The 18,654-nt window shown below is 30.9% G+C and overlaps 3 protein-coding genes across 3 annotated transcripts; 1 reads left to right on the forward strand and 2 right to left on the reverse strand.

Annotated features, from left to right (window-relative positions):
* Positions 1-2,507: 2,507 nt before the first annotated feature.
* Positions 2,508-9,371, forward strand: LOC113863932 (casein kinase 1-like protein 6). The gene is made up of 14 exons (XM_027497724.1): positions 2,508-3,234; positions 3,360-3,400; positions 4,029-4,098; positions 4,390-4,538; positions 4,635-4,730; positions 5,515-5,585; positions 6,127-6,188; positions 6,280-6,343; positions 6,443-6,527; positions 6,891-7,017; positions 7,123-7,199; positions 7,286-7,349; positions 7,589-7,719; positions 8,671-9,371. Exons 1-14 carry the CDS (start codon positions 3,156-3,158, stop codon positions 8,944-8,946), a joined length of 1,392 nt encoding a protein of 463 aa, XP_027353525.1. The 5' UTR covers positions 2,508-3,155; the 3' UTR covers positions 8,947-9,371.
* Positions 9,372-10,628: 1,257 nt separating this feature from the next.
* Positions 10,629-13,846, reverse strand: LOC113863846 (vacuolar protein sorting-associated protein 2 homolog 3). Its single transcript, XM_027497593.1, has 11 exons — positions 13,683-13,846; positions 13,514-13,558; positions 13,338-13,372; positions 13,186-13,236; positions 12,989-13,093; positions 12,801-12,872; positions 12,233-12,304; positions 12,044-12,124; positions 11,362-11,397; positions 11,212-11,267; positions 10,629-11,010 (listed from the first exon to the last, which is right to left on the reverse strand). Exons 1-11 carry the CDS (start codon positions 13,714-13,716, stop codon positions 10,959-10,961), a joined length of 639 nt encoding a protein of 212 aa, XP_027353394.1. The 5' UTR covers positions 13,717-13,846; the 3' UTR covers positions 10,629-10,958.
* A 998-nt stretch (positions 13,847-14,844) lies between these two features.
* LOC113860754 (CRIB domain-containing protein RIC10-like) lies at positions 14,845-16,338 on the reverse strand. The gene is made up of 4 exons (XM_027493258.1): positions 16,263-16,338; positions 16,017-16,120; positions 15,750-15,849; positions 14,845-15,323 (listed from the first exon to the last, which is right to left on the reverse strand). The coding sequence occupies exons 1-4, from the start codon at positions 16,336-16,338 to the stop codon at positions 14,845-14,847; spliced, it is 759 nt and encodes a 252-aa protein (XP_027349059.1).
* Between the last annotated feature and the right edge of the window lie 2,316 nt (positions 16,339-18,654).

Raw genomic sequence — 18,654 nt, forward strand, 5'->3', positions numbered from 1 at the left:
TCCTAATATTTTAATTAATGATTCTTTCATACTTTTTTATATTTCACTTTATTTCTTGTATTAGTTTAATTTTTTGTGTTATACGTAATTTAACATAATCATTTTGCCTTACTAACATTCCTTGATATAAAATATACATATAAAAAATGCATCATAAATGACATTAACTAAAGAATATACATACCTGCACTGACTTTTTAATCTTATATTTTTATAATATTTTTAAAAATACCATATTTTAGTATAGATTATTTTTAAATACAATATATATAAAAATAATCCTACATAATCAGTGTTTTTATTTTTATTTTTTTGGGTGCGTACAATCAATTTACTGTGTTTGGACCACATTGGAAAACATTAAGGCTCCCTTGATGTGGAGTTATAAAGCCGAAAGTCCCTTTGCTATATCATTGGATTAATAAAAACGAATAGATTGAAATAAATGCTATATTTTAATATTTTTCTTTTAATTTGAGAGAACTAAACAAAATTATGTTTTCCTATTCTGTCATAAAAAATATATTGACTTCATTTATTTTATTGTACTTTTATTTCACTCGATCGTGACTAAGCATGCAATCTTTGGAGAGTAAGACACTTTGCATGGAGGGTCTTTTTAGGTTTTTTTTTCTCTCTCTCCATGCTCTAACTTTACCCTCTTCATCAACATTCGAGACAAGTTTAGGCAATGAGAATGAAGGATTGAGCTATGCGAGGCATGATTTTGCTGAAGATGCAACCAGTGCTTATTCAATGGGTATATCATTGAGCAAGTTTTGTGAGAAAATTTATTCATAACTTATTTGGGAGTTAACATTTTTTAATCATACTATAAGGAACACTTTAAGGGATGATGCTAACCAAAAGATATAACGTGATCAAACTTTGTGATAGTGGGTTAAGTGTCATCTAACTTTATCATCTCTATCTATTACTACAAAAACATCCAAATAGTATATATTATTATAATTACTGTGAAAAATTCGTCCTCTTAGCTTAGATCAAACAATCGAGGATCAAGAGAATGTTAGTCGATCATCCTCTTAATAATAATATTATTATGATATGATCCCTTTAAAAATTTTGAAGGGTCACGGCCAAGTAAGGTAAAAACATGTTGTATGTTAAAAAAAAAGTTTGATGTATTTATTTAATAATTTTTTATATAATAATTTATATCATAACTTTAACTATAAGTTTTATTAAAATAAATTAAAAAATTATACACTATTTTTCATAAGCATTGTTCCTAAGTTGTTTGTAATAAATTCTAAATCTGATTATTTTTATTAAAATGCATGACTTCATTATTATTATTATTAGTTAATTAATTAAAATTCAAAATTTAAATTATTTTAAAAAAATGACATTTTTTATAATTATTAATTTTATCAAAATGAATATATTTGAAAAATTAAATTAAAATATATTTCTTATCCCAAATTTTTGGTTGTTTATATTTTTATATTAATTTCATTAAATATTTTTGCATCAAGTTTGTTCTTATTTTTAATTTAAATAATTTTATTTATTTATTTTAATTATTAGATAATATCTCTTATAGTTTTAAATATTTCTAAAGTATTTTTAATTTATTAAAAATTGCTTAACTTTAAAATGCTTATGCAATTAACAAAATACTTATTAATTGTGTAAAAAGGTAAAAAAAAAATACCAATTTCTTGCCAGCGTATACTCTATAATGGTAAAAGGAAAAAAAGAAGCTTCATCATTATATTTTTGTTGGCCATTTTATTAATTACTATGTAGTTTTTCTTGAGTGGAATAATAGGATTTATAATTGATCGCACGTTCCTCTCCTTATCCTCGCCATAATGACCCTTTTGGTCTTACAATTATTGCTTTTACTAATTAATATATCCCATTTATACATGCTTATATATTTTTTGCACTCGTGGCAAATCCATAGCAAAATCATTACACCAAACTTTTCATAGTTCCTCCTTTATTTTTTATTAACTGTAAGAAGAAAATATTGCACATATTTTTACGAGCATTATACAAAATTAAGGTGCATTTATTATGTGTTAATATTTTAATATATAACATTGTTTTAAATTCATTCGTTGTCATTATATACACATGAATGATGAATCAAAATAATGAACACAAGAGGATGACTATACAAACTCTGTACATAGCTGTAAGAATTAAATTGTGAATAATGATATCATAGAGGTTTTACGTGTAAGAAATGTCTAAGCAAATTAAATCCTAAAAAGAAGAAACATTTATTGTTGTAAAAATTACAAGTAAATAAATAAAATAATAAAAAAAAAGGAAGAAAAGAAAAGAAGGGAAGGAGTTTGACTGCAAGTAATGGTAAGGGGCAGACAGAGAAGGTATCGGCTAACCCCTCGTCTTGTCATATTCTTCAAATTTTCCTTTTCGAAAGAAAAAAGAGAAAAAATGAAGAGAAAAAAAGTAAAGAATAATTTAAATAAAATAATATTTTTAAATACACCCAAAACACACCAACGATTACTATAATCTTGTGCCAGCTTTTTCTTTTTCTTGTTCCTCTTTCTCTCTCCTTGTCTTTCTCTCTCTTCAAAGTCCAAGCTTTTTGATTTGTGGAATTACTCTTGTTCCTACCTGGTTAAGCACAGGCTCCTCAATCTCCTCCTCCTCTAGTTCTTTCTTTTTTGTTTTCTTTGTGTTTTTGTTTTTATAATTAAAAGGTTCAATTTTTGGTGTTGTTGCTGATATCCATTAGCATTTTCTGTTCTGGGGTCAATGCCGTCTTGTTCTCTGGAAATTAGGGCTTCAATCCGTTGTCTGGGGTGATTGATTTGGGATATGTGTGGTAAGGGAATGTAGTTGGAGAAGGTGGTGTTGTATTCTGGATAATAAAGATTTCATCTTCATTTCTGGGGATGCTTTGATTTGTTGTGAATTTTTCTCCTTTTTCGATTTACCCTTATTGTGGATTTACATTATATTGCCATTTCTCGACTAATCGGATGAATAGATTGGGAAATCTAATTGGATTTGAGTGGATTATTGGATAAAGCTTGGGATTTCTTACCTGCTAGACCCCTTTATGCACAATTAGTTGGTGAATTGGGAACAAATCTGAGCAGAAAAGGCTCCCTATAGTTGCTGGGTGTAGTTGTATTGAAGGTCGTTTTATGATGGATCATGTTATTGCTGGGAAGTTTAAACTGGGAAGGAAAATTGGGAGTGGTTCTTTTGGGGAGCTTTATATAGGTTTGTTCATGTCTCTTGCCCCTTTTCTATTTCTTTTTGAAATATTAATTGTAATCTTCCTTTTGCAGCATTATCATAGAATGTTATATTTGTTTGTAACATATTCATTTTATTCTCTTCATCAGCTGTTAATATACAAACTGGGGAGGAGGTGGCTGTCAAGCTGGTATGTTAAGTCCTCTTCAAGTTTTTGACCCTCTTTTATGTCTAAATGGGGCAAAGTGATTACTTAGTTAATTCTTTTATGAATTTTTACAGATAGATTTATGTTTTCTTGTTTCTGATTTCATTTATGATATCATATTGCAAATTTGCATATATGATCTAACCACCTTGATATACTCTGGAACATGTTATTAAGACTATATAAATGTATTGCACCCATTGGAGTGTAATGTTCCATGCTGTGGACATTGTCACTTAAGAAGACCAAGTGTCCTATTTTTTTTTATCAAAGCTATGGGAGTTCCTATAAGGATATGTGACATTTGATTTTAGATATATTTAATTGTTGAAGTAGATTTTTACTGAGCAATACTTAAGGTTTTCAAGAAATCAATAAGATCACTTTATGGATTGCAGTGGAGTGGCGTGTGAAATGTTACATTGTCTCATGATGGGTGTATACTTTGGTTCACATTTGTACATTGTAGTTTATCATAGACTGTTCATCATATTCTTTTTTTTTGTTGTGTTTTGAGAAATTTCTATATTAGTTAAATATTAGTCTGCTTATTATTATATTCTATGTTTTTATTCTTAATAATCGTGTCCTTGCCCCATAAAATTTGCAGGAACCTGTGAAGACCAAACATCCACAGCTTCACTATGAGTCAAAATTGTATATGCTTCTTCAAGGAGGAAGTAAGTCTAAATCTCTATTTATTTTTACCATTTTGAGTACTAAATTTATTAGCTAATACCTCGTGCTAAAGTTTGACATTAAACTTATTTCTCAATCATTATATGTGTGTGTGCTGTTATTCTGTCTTCTTGAATCTGTAATGTAGGATAATTGATGTCATTAATCTTCTAATGAAATAAAAAATGTTAGTCTTTAAGCCATGCCCTCAAAGTAAAGTTACGGCTGAAAATTTTCCAGAAAACAGTTACGATGTTTCCTTTTGAGTAATCCAATTTGTTTCCTTGTTGAAGCGGGGATTCCCCATCTTAAGTGGTTTGGAGTTGAGGGAGACTACAATGTCATGGCAATTGACCTTCTTGGACCAAGTCTGGAAGATTTGTTCAATTATTGCAATCGGAAGTTAACACTGAAGACAGTGTTAATGCTTGCTGACCAATTAGTAAGTCACATTTTTACTCAACATAGCAACTATAATATAAGGTACCTTGCTTCAATAGTGATACGAATGTTTTGCTTGCTTCATATTATTGTTCAGATTAACAGAGTTGAATATATGCATTCAAGAGGTTTCCTTCACCGTGACATTAAGCCGGACAATTTTTTAATGGGCTTAGGACGTAAAGCAAACCAGGTATATTATTTATGCTGATCTTTTATTTCTCCTATTTATTTTGGAAGATTTTAGTTGTTGTTTTGTTGTTTTTCATACAAATAGAAAGAAATTACTGTTTTACAAATACTCTTAGTCATACAGTCAAAGCACATTTTGGAATTGATATCATGCAAGACCACTAAAATATGTACCTCCAACAGAACCAAACTGTTCTTTGAAGTTTCAAAAGAAGTCATAAAATGACAGTGTCATGCTACTTGTAGTATGTGTAAGAAGCTGAGTTGCACAAGCTTGCTTCAGGTTGAACAAGAAAAAAAGCAGCAGAATGTGTAGCTTTTCAAGGATGAGAAAAGAACCAAATAAAAGAACAATAGTCAATTGAAAAACTGTGAAAACCACTAGTTATTCTATTTTGTCCTATGGGATACATATTTGGTTAAGAGTGATTAAGTGGAGTTTTAGCAGTTGTTTTCTACAACAAACCATGAGGTGGCACATCACACCTCATCCTGCCTCAGGTTTGGCATGTCATGGTGGCCACTTTTACACCTTGAAACTCACAAGGGATTCACGCAAAATGATTGGGTAGCATTTTGAGTCATTACACTTCCTCTGACTCCTTTCTTGTCATTTGGATGGATGGTTTCCCAATCTTATACGTCTATTATATTTCAACAGAATCCTCCTCTTCAGTGCCACTAAAATAAATGATTGATCAATTATGAATTTAACTATTCTATATTAACATTCAAATCCCAGTTCTTTTAACTATATTCATATTGTACTGGATATCCCATTTCAGGTGTACATCATTGACTATGGCCTTGCTAAAAAATATAGGGATCTTCAAACTCATAGGCACATACCATACAGGTAAAATTTGTCATCATTATTTTATGATATTAAGGGGTACCAGTAGTATAAAATACACCCCAGGAAGAATGCAACCTTTTCTTGCCTTATTAATTGCAAGTCTTCCTTGGATTTAAGCATTTACATGTCATCACTTTAATGGATGTTGTGTCATTTTTCAAGTGGACACTTTTCATCTAAATGTTGGTGGTCTTGGTTTCATTCATTCTCATAATAATGATAGTAATAATTGGGGTCACTGTCAGTTACCTTAAGTGTGGTTGTATTGACAAGCATGCATGTATGTTTGTTGCAAATTTGAATTGGTATCGAGTACATTCTGCACCATAGATACCATCATGGAGCAATTTATGACCTGTCATCCATCACTTGGCTTCAAGTCTCTATTGCCTTGTCTGTTTTCTCATTCTAATACCAAATATTCTACAAAGATGTTTTGTTTACTTTGAATGAATCTAATTATAGTTCTATTTCTTATTATTTGTAAAATTCATATATATATTTATTTATTTATTATGAAAAAACTGTTTTTCTTGCATAGGGAAAACAAGAACCTTACAGGCACAGCTCGGTATGCAAGTGTCAACACTCATCTTGGAATCGGTGAGTAATATATGGTATGATGGTCCATTCCTTTTTGTGTTGACAACCAATTATTACAGTTCTTTGTTAATTTACTTTATTGTTCTGGCAGAACAAAGCAGAAGGGATGATCTGGAATCTCTTGGTTATGTGCTCATGTACTTCTTAAGAGGAAGGTGAGATACTTGATAGACACACTTTACACCCTACTAGATTTGGACATCTTTATAATACTATTCTTACTATCTCCTTTCACCGAAAATTTTTTTTTTCAGTCTTCCTTGGCAAGGACTGAAGGCTGGCACTAAAAAACAAAAATATGATAAAATCAGTGAAAAGAAGATGTCAACTCCTATAGAGGTATTATGACTAGTTGGGTTTGTGTGGCTTTTGGTGAAATTTGATATTCCCTCTGGATCTAGTGTTTGATGTTTTAAGTTTAGTTGGGATGTTGACTGGTCTGATCTGTAGTTGGACCTGGGTGTATGATACCATGAGGTTTAGAAGACTGGCCAGGCCAGGCCTCAGAGCCACTCTCATAATACTTTGTTCCTTTGAATGTGAATACTTGTACAAAATGAACAGCATGCTTCGTTTGCGCATTAGAACTAGATTTACTTATGGGATGCTGCAGTTAACTGAATGCTCTCGGGTTGATTTTCGCTTTTTATCTCTTAAATTAAATCATTTATTACTGTTGTTGATTTTGTGCCTGTATAATAGGTACTCTGCAAATCATATCCCTCAGAGTTTGTATCATATTTCCACTACTGCCGATCATTGCGGTTTGAGGACAAGCCTGATTATTCATATTTGAAGAGGCTTTTTCGAGATTTATTTATTCGAGAAGGTCTGATACAGAAGATATCTAATTAGTACACTTGTATTCTGTTTATTTTGATGGAAACCTGGTATGTGATATGATTGCATATTGATCTGGACATTGCTAGTGCAGGCTATCAATTTGACTATGTTTTTGACTGGACTATATTGAAGTATCCACAGATTGGTGGCAGCAGCTCTAGAGGGAGGGTTAGTACTTTTATATATTTCTTGTTTGGGTTTTACCTTCTAGTTGAGGTCACTCACGGAGTCACTATAATTGTTTCAATAAATAGCATGACAGTGGCAAGGCAGCGATGAATGCAGGACCATCTGTACAAAAGCCAGAAAAGATCTCAGGTCCACTCTCTTTTAGCCAAATTAGATAATGAACTTTGTTATTCTACTAATTCATAAGGAACTAGGGTGGTCAGGAATTTTGAATTTAGTATATGCGGTGACATTCTGAATTCAGAAAATAGATAGTCTGAAAGCATTCAGCTATAATTATCATTTTCATTGCTCACATCACTGTCAAACTACATGCTTTTCCCAAATTTATTTTGTATAATCTTTGGTCATTCAATTGCTTATTTCAGTTGGGAAGGAGATTCGAGAGAAATTTTCTGGTGCTGTTGAAGCATTCTCTCGAAGGAACCCAACTTCTAGTCCTCGTGGTGATCACTCCAAACACAGGAGTTTTGAGGAAGTAGCAGTGCACAAAGATGTGGTAAATATTGTTTTCTACCAATTGAGAATCCATAATTCATCACATGAATATTCCCTATTAGAGGAGTATCATTTATCCAAATATCTGGTTGTGAAGATTCTGCACTCAATCATTTATTATCAATTTTTATGTCTGGATTGTCATAGTTGTGGAGTACTTCCATTGTGGAAGAAATGGTTAAAGTTGCTAGTTAGATAATGAATTAGTTAATCTTCTTCTTTAGTCCTATAATTTGGATTTTGAGCTGAATATGTCTGATAACATCTTTCATTTTAAGTAGGTATGTGCTATGTCTTTATGTTATTAATTTGTATATGGCTTTATGGTGTTTCCGCAAATGTTGATTTGAAATTCACTGGCTCATTTGTTAGTACTTAGTCCAATGACATTTAAGTGTCTGATTGGATCTCTGTTGCAAACAATTGCAGTTAGATTTCCCACATCAATTCCTAACAAAACTAGAAATCAAAATGAAAAAAATTGAAAAGAGTTAAAAAAAAATATAATTACAATGGGGTATAAACTTTTTTAAGCAGGAAAAAAGAAAAGGAAGAAGTGGGCAAGGATGCATGTTTTGGCTCTAAAACTAAAGACTGGATTCTGAGTGCGTTTAGAAGAGTTTATAGAGAGCTTATGAAAACAATTTATGACTTCATAGCTCTTTTCAGCTAATTTTGATAAGCTTTTTCATATAACTTATCAAAATAAGCTTTTTTCAACTTATTCCAATAAGTTTCATGGTCAAATTTATAGTGTAAACCCCTTATATAGTAAGTGCTTGTTGAATAAACGCTTAATTAAGCTGTTAACCAAACGGGCACTTTGTCATTTGCTTTTATCACCCTTTATTTTTTTCTCCTTCCTGTTTTACGTATGGCTGAAACATACATATATTTGTTTACATTTTCCACTCACTTATTCTGACGTTTAGTTTTTACATTGTCTTTCAAGTATCATGATCAAGAGAAGGGACGCAATTCCTCTCGATATGGTAGCAGTTCCAGAAGAGCCATAATCTCATCATCAACCAGACCAAGCTCCTCTGGGGATCACACTGAGAGTCGTACTGGCCGGCTAACTTCTACCGTTAGCCGTCCATCTACCACTCATAGAAATATTCAACCAATGTATGAGACCAAACAACCAACTTACACACGGTCCGGATCTAGCAGAGGCAACCGAGATGATCCTCTGCGGAGTTTTGAGCTCCTCTCTATCAGGAAGTAACAAGTATATTCAGTTTCATTTTGTCACCAGACATTTTCTTAATTCTGATGCACCTGTTTATCCAAGAACCATCGATCTCAAGATCATGTTCATGTATATTACTGAATTACCATGAGGTCATAATCAACTTCACTTTTGTGGACTAAGGTGGGACTATTTTATGCCCCCAGCAAGATAGTCTTCTGAAAGAAGATTTCTCGGATGCTGTAACATGTTCCTTAAACATGCTCCAGAGAACTCAAATCAGGGTTCTTTTTTTTTTTTTTTAACTTTTTACTAGAAGAACTTGTTTACTTTTTTGCCCAAAAAAAAAAAATAGATGAAACTAGAGTTGTAGTTCATGATACAATTGTTTCTTCGCAATGAGACCCAACACTGCATCTATATTACCCTTGTTATGAGAGTGGAATTGATAGAATTTGGTCTCAAGTTACAAAAGCAGTTTGATATCCTTCATTATTCATTTCTACTACAATTCTACTACAACTCATGCTCACATGGCGGATATATTTGGTAACTTTGGGGGTTGCTGCTTAACTCATTCACACAAGTAGTTATGTTATAATGGTGTCTGTTTTAAATTTGAAGTGTTAAGTATATATATATATATTTTCTTACAAATCTATGTTTAAAAAAAAATTAGTTCACTTAAAAAACTATTACAAAGTTTTATTGTATTTTCTTTTAATTAATGGTTTCTTTTTTCTCTCTGAAATTCTATTTCTTTTTTAATATTATCTCTGTTTGTCTTTTAAGTTTTGAAATATAGTTTCCGTATTGTGCAATGATTAAAATTTTGTCAATTGATTTAATATTTAATTGTGGTTGCCAAATTAGATTGTCAAACTGATTTAAAGTATTGAGCAACATTTAATTGTAAAATTGATTTAATACAAATTTTAACCAAGCTAAATCAATTGTGGTTGCCGAATTGCCCTTTTGTATCTGTGTCTTCAATTATTTGAGCTTAAAAAACTATTACTTTTTATATTTATTTCTTCAAAGTTACTTTTTGTACAAATATAATGAACAAAGTATTGAAACCGTTTTTCAATTTTCTTAAAATGCATAATTATTATAATTTTTAAAAATATCTTTAATTAAGAAGCATTTTCTTTCAAAATAATAAAAGGTTCAAACAAATAGACTCCAAATTTAACTGAAAGCAACACATAACTGAATCACAAATAAGGATTGGTTTGGCCCAATAGGAATCAAACGAGTGACAATTATTCAATTTATTTCGGTTCTTGTTTAGCCGAGAAACACTTTCAGTTAATTGGACACCTTTTACTTCGTAAAAATATGAAACAATCTTATATGAAAGCAAAATTTAAACTAAAAACACTAGATAATGCTTATATTAATGTCAAAAATGGTCTCTTTCGAAATTTGGGATAATTTATTTACGGGAACTTCATAACGGTTTCTTTAACAAATCTTGATAATGAAAGGTCCACGAGCAATTAGCTAGCGATAGCATTTCCCTTCCGTAGAACCAATTAATCTTATCTCATTTACAAGTGACAATTTCGGAGTTCCACGTGTGCTGTCGAAAAGTATTAACATACCAAATTCATTCCCAAAAAGGTCACTGTAAAGTTCTAGGTGCATTCTTGTGGAGTAATAAAACACTCGTGGTGTACTTGGCAGGAATTAAAAAAATGGTGGCAAGAGAAGACACACAAAACAGTGATACATTAGACAAGTGTTCAATCTGCTTCCCCTTACCCAATTTCGCTCACCCACGTGTAAAGGCTTCTTCGGCCACCCACAACAAAAATTTACTTGGCAACTCATTTACAAATAGCATCAAACTTCACGTTGTTCATCTACATCTAAAACTTCTACAAGAAAATTGTCCATCTCAGAAATTTTAATATTCATACATAATTTCAAGGATGTGTATAGTATATACACTCTAAAATTGTGAAATCACAAGAAAACATACTTCAAGAAAGAATTTTATTTTAAAACTTTGAGATCGAGAATCACATAATCTCAGGCAAAAATTATGGGTCTCTAAGAGCTGCCAAACGTTTCTCGAGATCATCAATGCCCGAGCTGCAATGAGATCAAATTTCCAAGGTCAAACAAACTTACAAAAGAAAGCAAACGGCTAAAGAGATTTTAACTTATTCATGCAAATACACACAAGGAGCCAAATTAATTTCTTCAGGCCTTACAAGTAACACAGAATTTCATATATTTCTTTCTCTTAAGTTACTTTAAAGAGAAAGGGAGAAAGGGTAAGCCAGAAGATACCTGCTGACATCTTCAGTATTCTTTGTTCCGACTCTTCCTTTGGGAGCTGCTGATAACTGCCAAAGTGTTCAAATACAACACAAATTAGCTAGAGAAAAAGCATTTTGACAGATGATAGGAGTGCAGAGATTAATAACAGCTTAGTCCTACCTGTGAGGCAATATCTACACCAATTTCATCGAGCACCTGAAAAAAAAAGGTTGAGTGAAATTACCATCAGTTTATTTTTGTTATGTCAAAAACAAATGTCATTGCCAAACAATAATCCTTGCACTTTGGTAAATATAGACCCATTACTCTCTGTGAATCATAAACCATTCTTTCTAAACGTTAAAAATTAAGGCACAAGAAATTATAACATCTTCAGAATTTTAAACATTGTTTCAGTTCTTGAGAAGGAAATGTGAAGGTAAAAAAGCCACACCCTTTCTCTTTATTTTGTTTTAATTCTTTTTTTCAAAAAAAGGGGGCTATGAGGGGATCCTAAGCTTTTCACTGATTAGTACTGTAACTATCTCAACCAGATTAAGAATTAGCAGCTAAATCCAAATTGTTAGTCCAATGGCAGGGTTTTATTGCTGTAGTTAATAGGGGTTAGAACCTAAAATTGAACCTATGATTCTAGGCACTGCTAATCCCTATGGACTGTTAACGCAAGACAGAGATATACATGTTATTCCTCCTTATAAACTACAAGTGAAATAAATGTCATCAAATATAGTAAAGGTCTTTAATTATTTGAAAAACTAATCGAGTAAAAAGCCCTACAAACATTGGAGCAAATTTTTTTAAAAAAAGGTCGCAAGGAGAGGTAATATAATAGAAAGATTACCTGATTTGTCAGCTCTTCAGTCTCCTCCTCAGCTTCATCATTATCCAAGGCATCATCTATGGCATCTGACATCATTTCAGTCTGCTCATAAAATTATATAGCATTAAAGTCCATAGCTGTTGAAACAAAAACAAGTGTTTCCCATTTTTTCCAACTTGTAAAACAAATAGAATCAAAGCATCATCTTACAGTCATATCCATCTGCGCTGATTGTTTCTGGAAGTCCTGTATAATTTTGGCTTGCTTTGCTGGCGCCATTTGCTGCAATGAATCTTCTAATTTAGCACAAGGGAAAAGATTACAAAAGGATGAAGTTAGGAGAACAAAATTATCATTGCTTCTTTTTTGATGCGGCATTTTTCCTTTTATTTTCTCCTTGATGTTGGATATATCCACACCATCTACTTTTTCTGATTCTCACTATCTTTGAGTGTCCATGTGATGGGAGGGGAGAAGAAGGGAAGCAATATCTTCTACAGTCTCACGCATATTCTTTACAATATCACACAGCAACCCCTAAATATCAACTTTATGCTCCACCTCCTCAACCTTTAACAAACTTACACACTTCTCCATGAATAAACATTAAATCCATTCATGCACTCAATAACAACACTTTGTCCCCCCTAAAAGCACTTTTCTTGTTGTAATAAAAATATAACAAAATGTTGCTCTCATGGCCCAATCAAAAAACTTGGAACAAATATATTATGCATGGACATAAAACATAATTAAAATACAAGATTGAACATGTGACCTTATTCATAGCTGCCATTGCCTTAGTAGCACCTTTCATGCCAACAGCAACAGAAGAATGAGCATGCATTGCCTACATCAAATGACAAACACAGCTAAGATAAGCAGCAGCATAAAGCATGTACCTGCTTAAATACAAGTAGCAGAAAAGCACATCACAAAAACAAACAGTTTTCATCAATAATACACCTGCGTGTGAGTTGCGATGCCTCTCATCTGAGCTCGACTACCTTGAAGATTAGCAATCTGTTGCCTAAGCCTCACTAATTGGCGAGCTAGAGTTTTAGTTGCACCCTGAGAAATACAGTGGCAAACAAAATATCCATAATAATAATAATAATAATAATAATAAAACTATGACTATTAGCATAAAATGCAGATCATACCTCGTTACCCGTCTTAGCAGTTCTCTTTATCTCAGCAAGAAGCTTCTTTTCCTAATGACACACATAAATAACCCATATTAGATATAACACAAAAAGCTGAGTTTAAAAAAGAGTATAGTCACATTCACACGTTAAGTAACTATGTAACATACTTCCAATTGTAATGCCCCAATTTCCCTCTCTATACCTGCATCATATAAGAAAATAAGAAAACATATAATTAATAATGAATACATAAGCAGAAAAGTGTCACTCTAACTTATTCTGACAATAAAATGAGAAGTGATTGATTGATGAAGGCGTTAATTATGCAATTAAAAAAAAAAACCTCTAGTGGCGGTGGCCATTTCTCGTTTACTCTCTCGAAGAGCCTCTGCACGACATAAACAGAAACGTGAATTGGCCTTTTCAGTTTAACAAAAGCAAAACGTGAAAATTGATCAGAAACATAACGCTACTTCAATTATGATAATTAGCTGAAGAAGAAGAAGAATAACCTTTGGCGGTGGGTTTCTTATTGAAGATGTTCATGGCGATGGGTGTCTGTCACCGTCGATCGTCGAAGCCGATTACGGAGAAACGCACAGCACAGCACACCGAAGATGGCTCGTATTGGGGATCGCTAATCCCAAATTTCATGTTTCTTTTATAAGTTGTGATTCCAAAAATGCACAATAAAAGATTAACAAATAACATTTTTTTATTAAAAACTATAAAATTTAATTTTATTGTACATTAATTTTAATAAATTTTTATTATACATCAATTTTTATTAAATAAACGCGTTAGAAAAATCGATATTTATATATAACTTTGTTACTTTTCGCATTCAATTCCACTTTTTTTTTAAGACATTAGTTAATAGAAACCGCGTCGTTCCACCTAATTATTTTAGCTTTGAAATAAATATGGTAATATTTATTTGTTCAGCTGAAAAGTTTTCTGATAAAGAAAAAAACCATTTTCGAGCGTCAAATTAAGGTTAAACACATAAATCAATTTGACATTTAATTTAATTTTTCAAAACATAATCTACCTGTTCATTTTACACAACCCAAAAATGATTTTTTCTTCCGAAGTGTGAGTTGGGCTTTGGCCCGCTAATGAACCCAAAATATTTCATATGATACTATGAATACCCAACAACCTTGTAAGCTATAAATCAATCTATCCATATTATGCTATACATTTTTATTGGCCTTTTGGCTAAATTAACTGTGTTTGGATAATAAAATAGAATAACTTTTTAAACTGTAAATATAATTGTATTCTGTAGTTCACTCTAGAATCAATTCTTTTTTATGAAAAGGTTAAACAAATTCACATATATAAAAAAATTAATTTTATTTATTGCATCGTTGATTTTGAAAAGAAAAACTAAGCCAAATAACACAAGATATTACTGGTCCCTTTTTCTGAACGTCAATTGGCATATAAGGATAATCAAATAAGATAGAGCATCATATGAATTAATTTTGATAGTGTCATTAATTAGGGAACAAAGATGCATTACAAATTGAGAAAGGGAGGAGAACAATGATTAAATTTAAATATTAACTACCCAACACTATTATTATAGCATAAAGATAAAATTTTGATTTTATCTAACTCAAACATAATATCTTCAGTGAAAAATAGCTGTAGTTTAAAAGAAATTCCTTAATTTGGATAATTTTTCAATATATCTTGAGTGTGTCCTCTCTTAAGTTGTTCATCTTCTTCAAAGGACATATGTTTGCTCTTAGATTTGGAACTGAATTTAGAAGGGGATAATGGATTGGAATTGTTGTCCCTTTTCGATCTGGATTTAGTTGAGCCACCACCAACAGAACCATCTTTTGACATCTTAGAACGAGACCTTTTAGGCATGTCATCACTCATTTGGAGTTGAAGTGAATCCATGTCTGCGTGCATCATGGGTTGTTCGGTGTATTTAGATCCTTTACATGAATCATTTGGTCGTGAATGTTTCGATGACTTTTTTTGGTGCCTTGGCCTATCTGACTTTTCCTTTGCTCGGCACTCTCTCATGTTTCCTGATGAATTTGATTGCCTCTTAGATGATTTTGGCAACTCTGGTGATATGTCCTTCTCTTCACCTTCACGATTCCTAGACTTTGAACCTCTTCTTATTGAATCTACGTAGGCACATACACAACCACTAGATTCAAATAAATGTTATTATTATATACAAAACTTAGTTGCTGTTTTTTATTCTATTCTCCAGTAAAAATTGAGAGTTTTATCTTTGATAAATTAATATATACGCATGAAGTAATAAGATAAAGTTTTCTCATTTAATGGATCTTCATATATTAATGATCCTTCTGTGAATTGTGTAGTTTCTTATTGGTAAGAGATATGTCTAGTATTTCATTTTTTAGTTCTATTCTTTTGTAGTCTCTGGTTATTCCTCCTATATATATTACACTTAAATTTTATCATATTATTGTTTTAATCTTTATTTTGCATGCATGTTTCAATTTAACTTAATAATTTACTAGTCATTCGCAAGAATGCATTTTGTATGTCAACTCGTAGCATGAAAACTTAATAATATCTACCTTTAGAGACCTGTTGAGCTGAATTCTCAAGCCCTGTGCTATGAATGTCTCCATTAGGAGATGCAGATGAAAATTCTGGGACAGATTTAAACTCGTTCATCTGAAAAAAAGCGAAATAATGCTCCAAACGCTTTTTTTAAAATGATGCAAAATTTACACAGACACTAAAAATAACACAATTTTATATTTAGAGCACTTAATTTTTTAATTAATGTTCCACAAGTTTGAATATTGTTAATATTTTTTTTTATGAAAATAGAGAATTACCCAGCTAGGAGCACTTTCAACGGGACCATCGCGTCCAATATGTGCAAGATGCTTTACATTTGTGGGATGACCGATCTCAATTTCTTCTTCTTTTTCATTATTATCTGCAAAGTATATGAGTGATAGTCTTTAATTAATCTATCATGCTATCTTCAACTTTATGTAGATGAGAATAGAAAAGAAAAAAAAAGTCATTAGAAATAATACAATAAATAATTACAACCAAGGGGGCCTAATGTTACTTACCAAATATCTGAGAAATGAATCTTAGCCCTTTAAGGAGGCCCTTCACCTTATTATTGTTGGTGTTGTTGCTGGACATGTTAAACAAATCTTGTGTGTTTGAATTCTCTTTACACAACTAATATATAGCTTTACTTAGTCTCTAGTAAAACCTGGAAGAAATTTTGAGACTCTAGATAAAAAATAAAAGGAATTTCAACTTTAATGAAAATGAGTGGGGTGTGGGGTGATGAAGAAAACCAAAGAAATTTCTATGTTGATGAAGGCATTAACTCATAATCTCCCCTATTAAATTTCTTCCTGAAAGGCTAATTCAAGAATCCATTTGTTGTTGAGTTGAATAAATGTTTCATAGAGAGCCCATCAATGAGGATAAGGTGTACATTTTTACTGTTTTTATTCCTAGGCAACAAAAATTACAAACATGGTCTAGCTAGTGATTTTTATGTCATTTGAAGAAATAGAAGAATTGTTTAAAAACTTCAGGCAAGTTTTGACAGTAAATGTGTTATGGAAGGGTCTATGAGGAGAAAATGAATGAATGCAGCAAATCAAATTATGTTTAAAAGCATACCCATTTTTACTTTCGTTAATTCTACGGTGATAGTTTGCTTATTGTTTACCCTTTCAATCAAAACCATAAAGTGATCGAAATTTCAGGTGAATAATTGAAAGGAAAACAAATCAATATTGAAGAAACTAAGTTTAGGAAAGCCTTAACAAGTTGTGTTTCTCAAATGAAAATATGAAATCAATGAATCATATCTAACATGAACAAGTTATCCACAAGGTGTGGTGACTACGTGGCCAAAACTTACTATGAACGAAACACGTAATCGATGTTCCCACACCAAGACGAGAATGTATAATCTAATGTTACATTTTTATTAAAATCGGGTAAAAATATATGTGTTTATTTTTCCTCCAAAATAAACATTAAATAAACGTGTAATTGTAAAAACATTTATGAATTTTTATCTTCAAAATTATAAAATTTTTACTTAGAGTTTAACATTAATACATTATCGGTATAAAATTAAAATAAAAAATCACTAATTCGTCCAATAAATTTAAAACACATTTTAAATTTCTCAAATATTTAACACAAACTCTTCAAATAGTTTTGACTATTTAAATGAAAAAGCACTAAAATATAGTTATTTTTATAATAAAAAAAAAAAGGTAAGTGAGCCTTATTTATAAAAATATAATTTATTTGGGCCTTCAAATTTCAGATGCAAACTCTCAATTTATGTGTATATTCGGGTTGGCCGATCAAACTCAGTAATTTTGTCTATGCTATTATAAAAATTAATTATAAATCCTTTATCAATGAAAATTCCCGCTTGTAATATTATTTGTATTTTTTTTTCTTTATTCGTAGTCCTCGAACATTTCTCTCTTTCTCTTCTCTCTAATAACAAAGTTAATTAAAAAAAAACATTGATAAATTGATAATACACTTTTTATTTGATTTATCTTTAAAAAACTTAGAGCACTTACTTCATAAATTAATTATATTTAAAAATTACGTTCCTCAATTTTTTTTATACCTCCTTAAATAATGCTCTAATACATTTATTCATAACTTGCAATTAATTACCTTCAATAATTAGTTCTTACGCACTCTTCGACTTTCTTAATGTTTTATTTGAAACAAATCCACCTATGCATCATAAACATATATTACATATTTTGATATTAATTATAAAACATTATTTCACTGATAATATAGGAAACTATCAATGATAATAATTAATTTTTTTAATTGTGCATCTAAAGATATACTATAAAAGAAATAATGAATATTTTTTATCAAACATTATAATATTTAAAATTATTAATATATTAAATTATGTCATTTTTAATAATAATTTTAAGCATAAATTACAAAAATTAAATTAATAAATTGTCAAAATCACAGCACGGCTATGCCACTTATGATTGGATAATAATTAACATGAATTATCTTAAAAGTTGATTAGCCTATAACACATTTTCTTTTACAATTACAATAATGAGATTTGAATCAATCACCACCTTTATAATACATTTTTCATATTTAATTTTTTAACGTGTGTCTAACAATTAAAAAATGATATTAATTTTTATTAAAAATTGTAATATTTAATATTATTAATATATTAAATTTTATGATATCTTGTTATTTTCAGTAAAAAAATATTTTATATTATATTCTTACTGTGCATCTTTGTTACATTGTATCTGGTGAAAAAATATACAAATAAACATAAAATATATAAATATACATTGTAATTTGTAGGTGTTAAAAAATATTCAAATAATAGAGCCCCGTTTGAAGTTCCAAAAATCTTATAATGAGGACAAACAAATGAAGGGAAAATCGCTCAACTTCAAACATTGAGTTTGAGCA

Source organism: Abrus precatorius, unplaced genomic scaffold, assembly GCF_003935025.1.
Source record: "Abrus precatorius isolate BTA unplaced genomic scaffold, Abrus_2018 Scaffold3, whole genome shotgun sequence".
Taxonomy (NCBI): Eukaryota; Viridiplantae; Streptophyta; class Magnoliopsida; order Fabales; family Fabaceae; genus Abrus; species Abrus precatorius.

What these genes read in the sequence shown, in the direction of transcription:
- LOC113863932 (XM_027497724.1), top strand. Translation starts at nt 3,156, where the DNA reads ATGATGGATCATGTTATTGCTGGGAAGTTTAAACTGGGAAGGAAAATT. An exon ending in TATGCTTCTTCAAGGAGGAA is followed by an intron (nt 4,099 to 4,389) that starts GTAAGTCTAAAT and finishes TCCTTGTTGAAG; the next exon opens with CGGGGATTCCCCATCTTAAG. An exon ending in CAACACTCATCTTGGAATCG is followed by an intron (nt 6,189 to 6,279) that starts GTGAGTAATATA and finishes TTGTTCTGGCAG; the next exon opens with AACAAAGCAGAAGGGATGAT.
- LOC113863846 (XM_027497593.1), bottom strand. Translation starts at nt 13,716, where the DNA reads ATGAACATCTTCAATAAGAAACCCACCGCCAAAG. An exon ending in TAAGAAACCCACCGCCAAAG is followed by an intron (nt 13,559 to 13,682) that starts GTTATTCTTCTT and finishes TATGTCGTGCAG; the next exon opens with AGGCTCTTCGAGAGAGTAAA. An exon ending in CAGCGCAGATGGATATGACT is followed by an intron (nt 12,125 to 12,232) that starts GTAAGATGATGC and finishes TTTTATGAGCAG; the next exon opens with ACTGAAATGATGTCAGATGC.
- LOC113860754 (XM_027493258.1), bottom strand. Translation starts at nt 16,338, where the DNA reads ATGTCCAGCAACAACACCAACAATAATAAGGTGAAGGGCCTCCTTAAA. An exon ending in TTGAAAGTGCTCCTAGCTGG is followed by an intron (nt 15,850 to 16,016) that starts GTAATTCTCTAT and finishes GCTTTTTTTCAG; the next exon opens with ATGAACGAGTTTAAATCTGT. An exon ending in AGCTCAACAGGTCTCTAAAG is followed by an intron (nt 15,324 to 15,749) that starts GTAGATATTATT and finishes GTGCCTACGTAG; the next exon opens with ATTCAATAAGAAGAGGTTCA.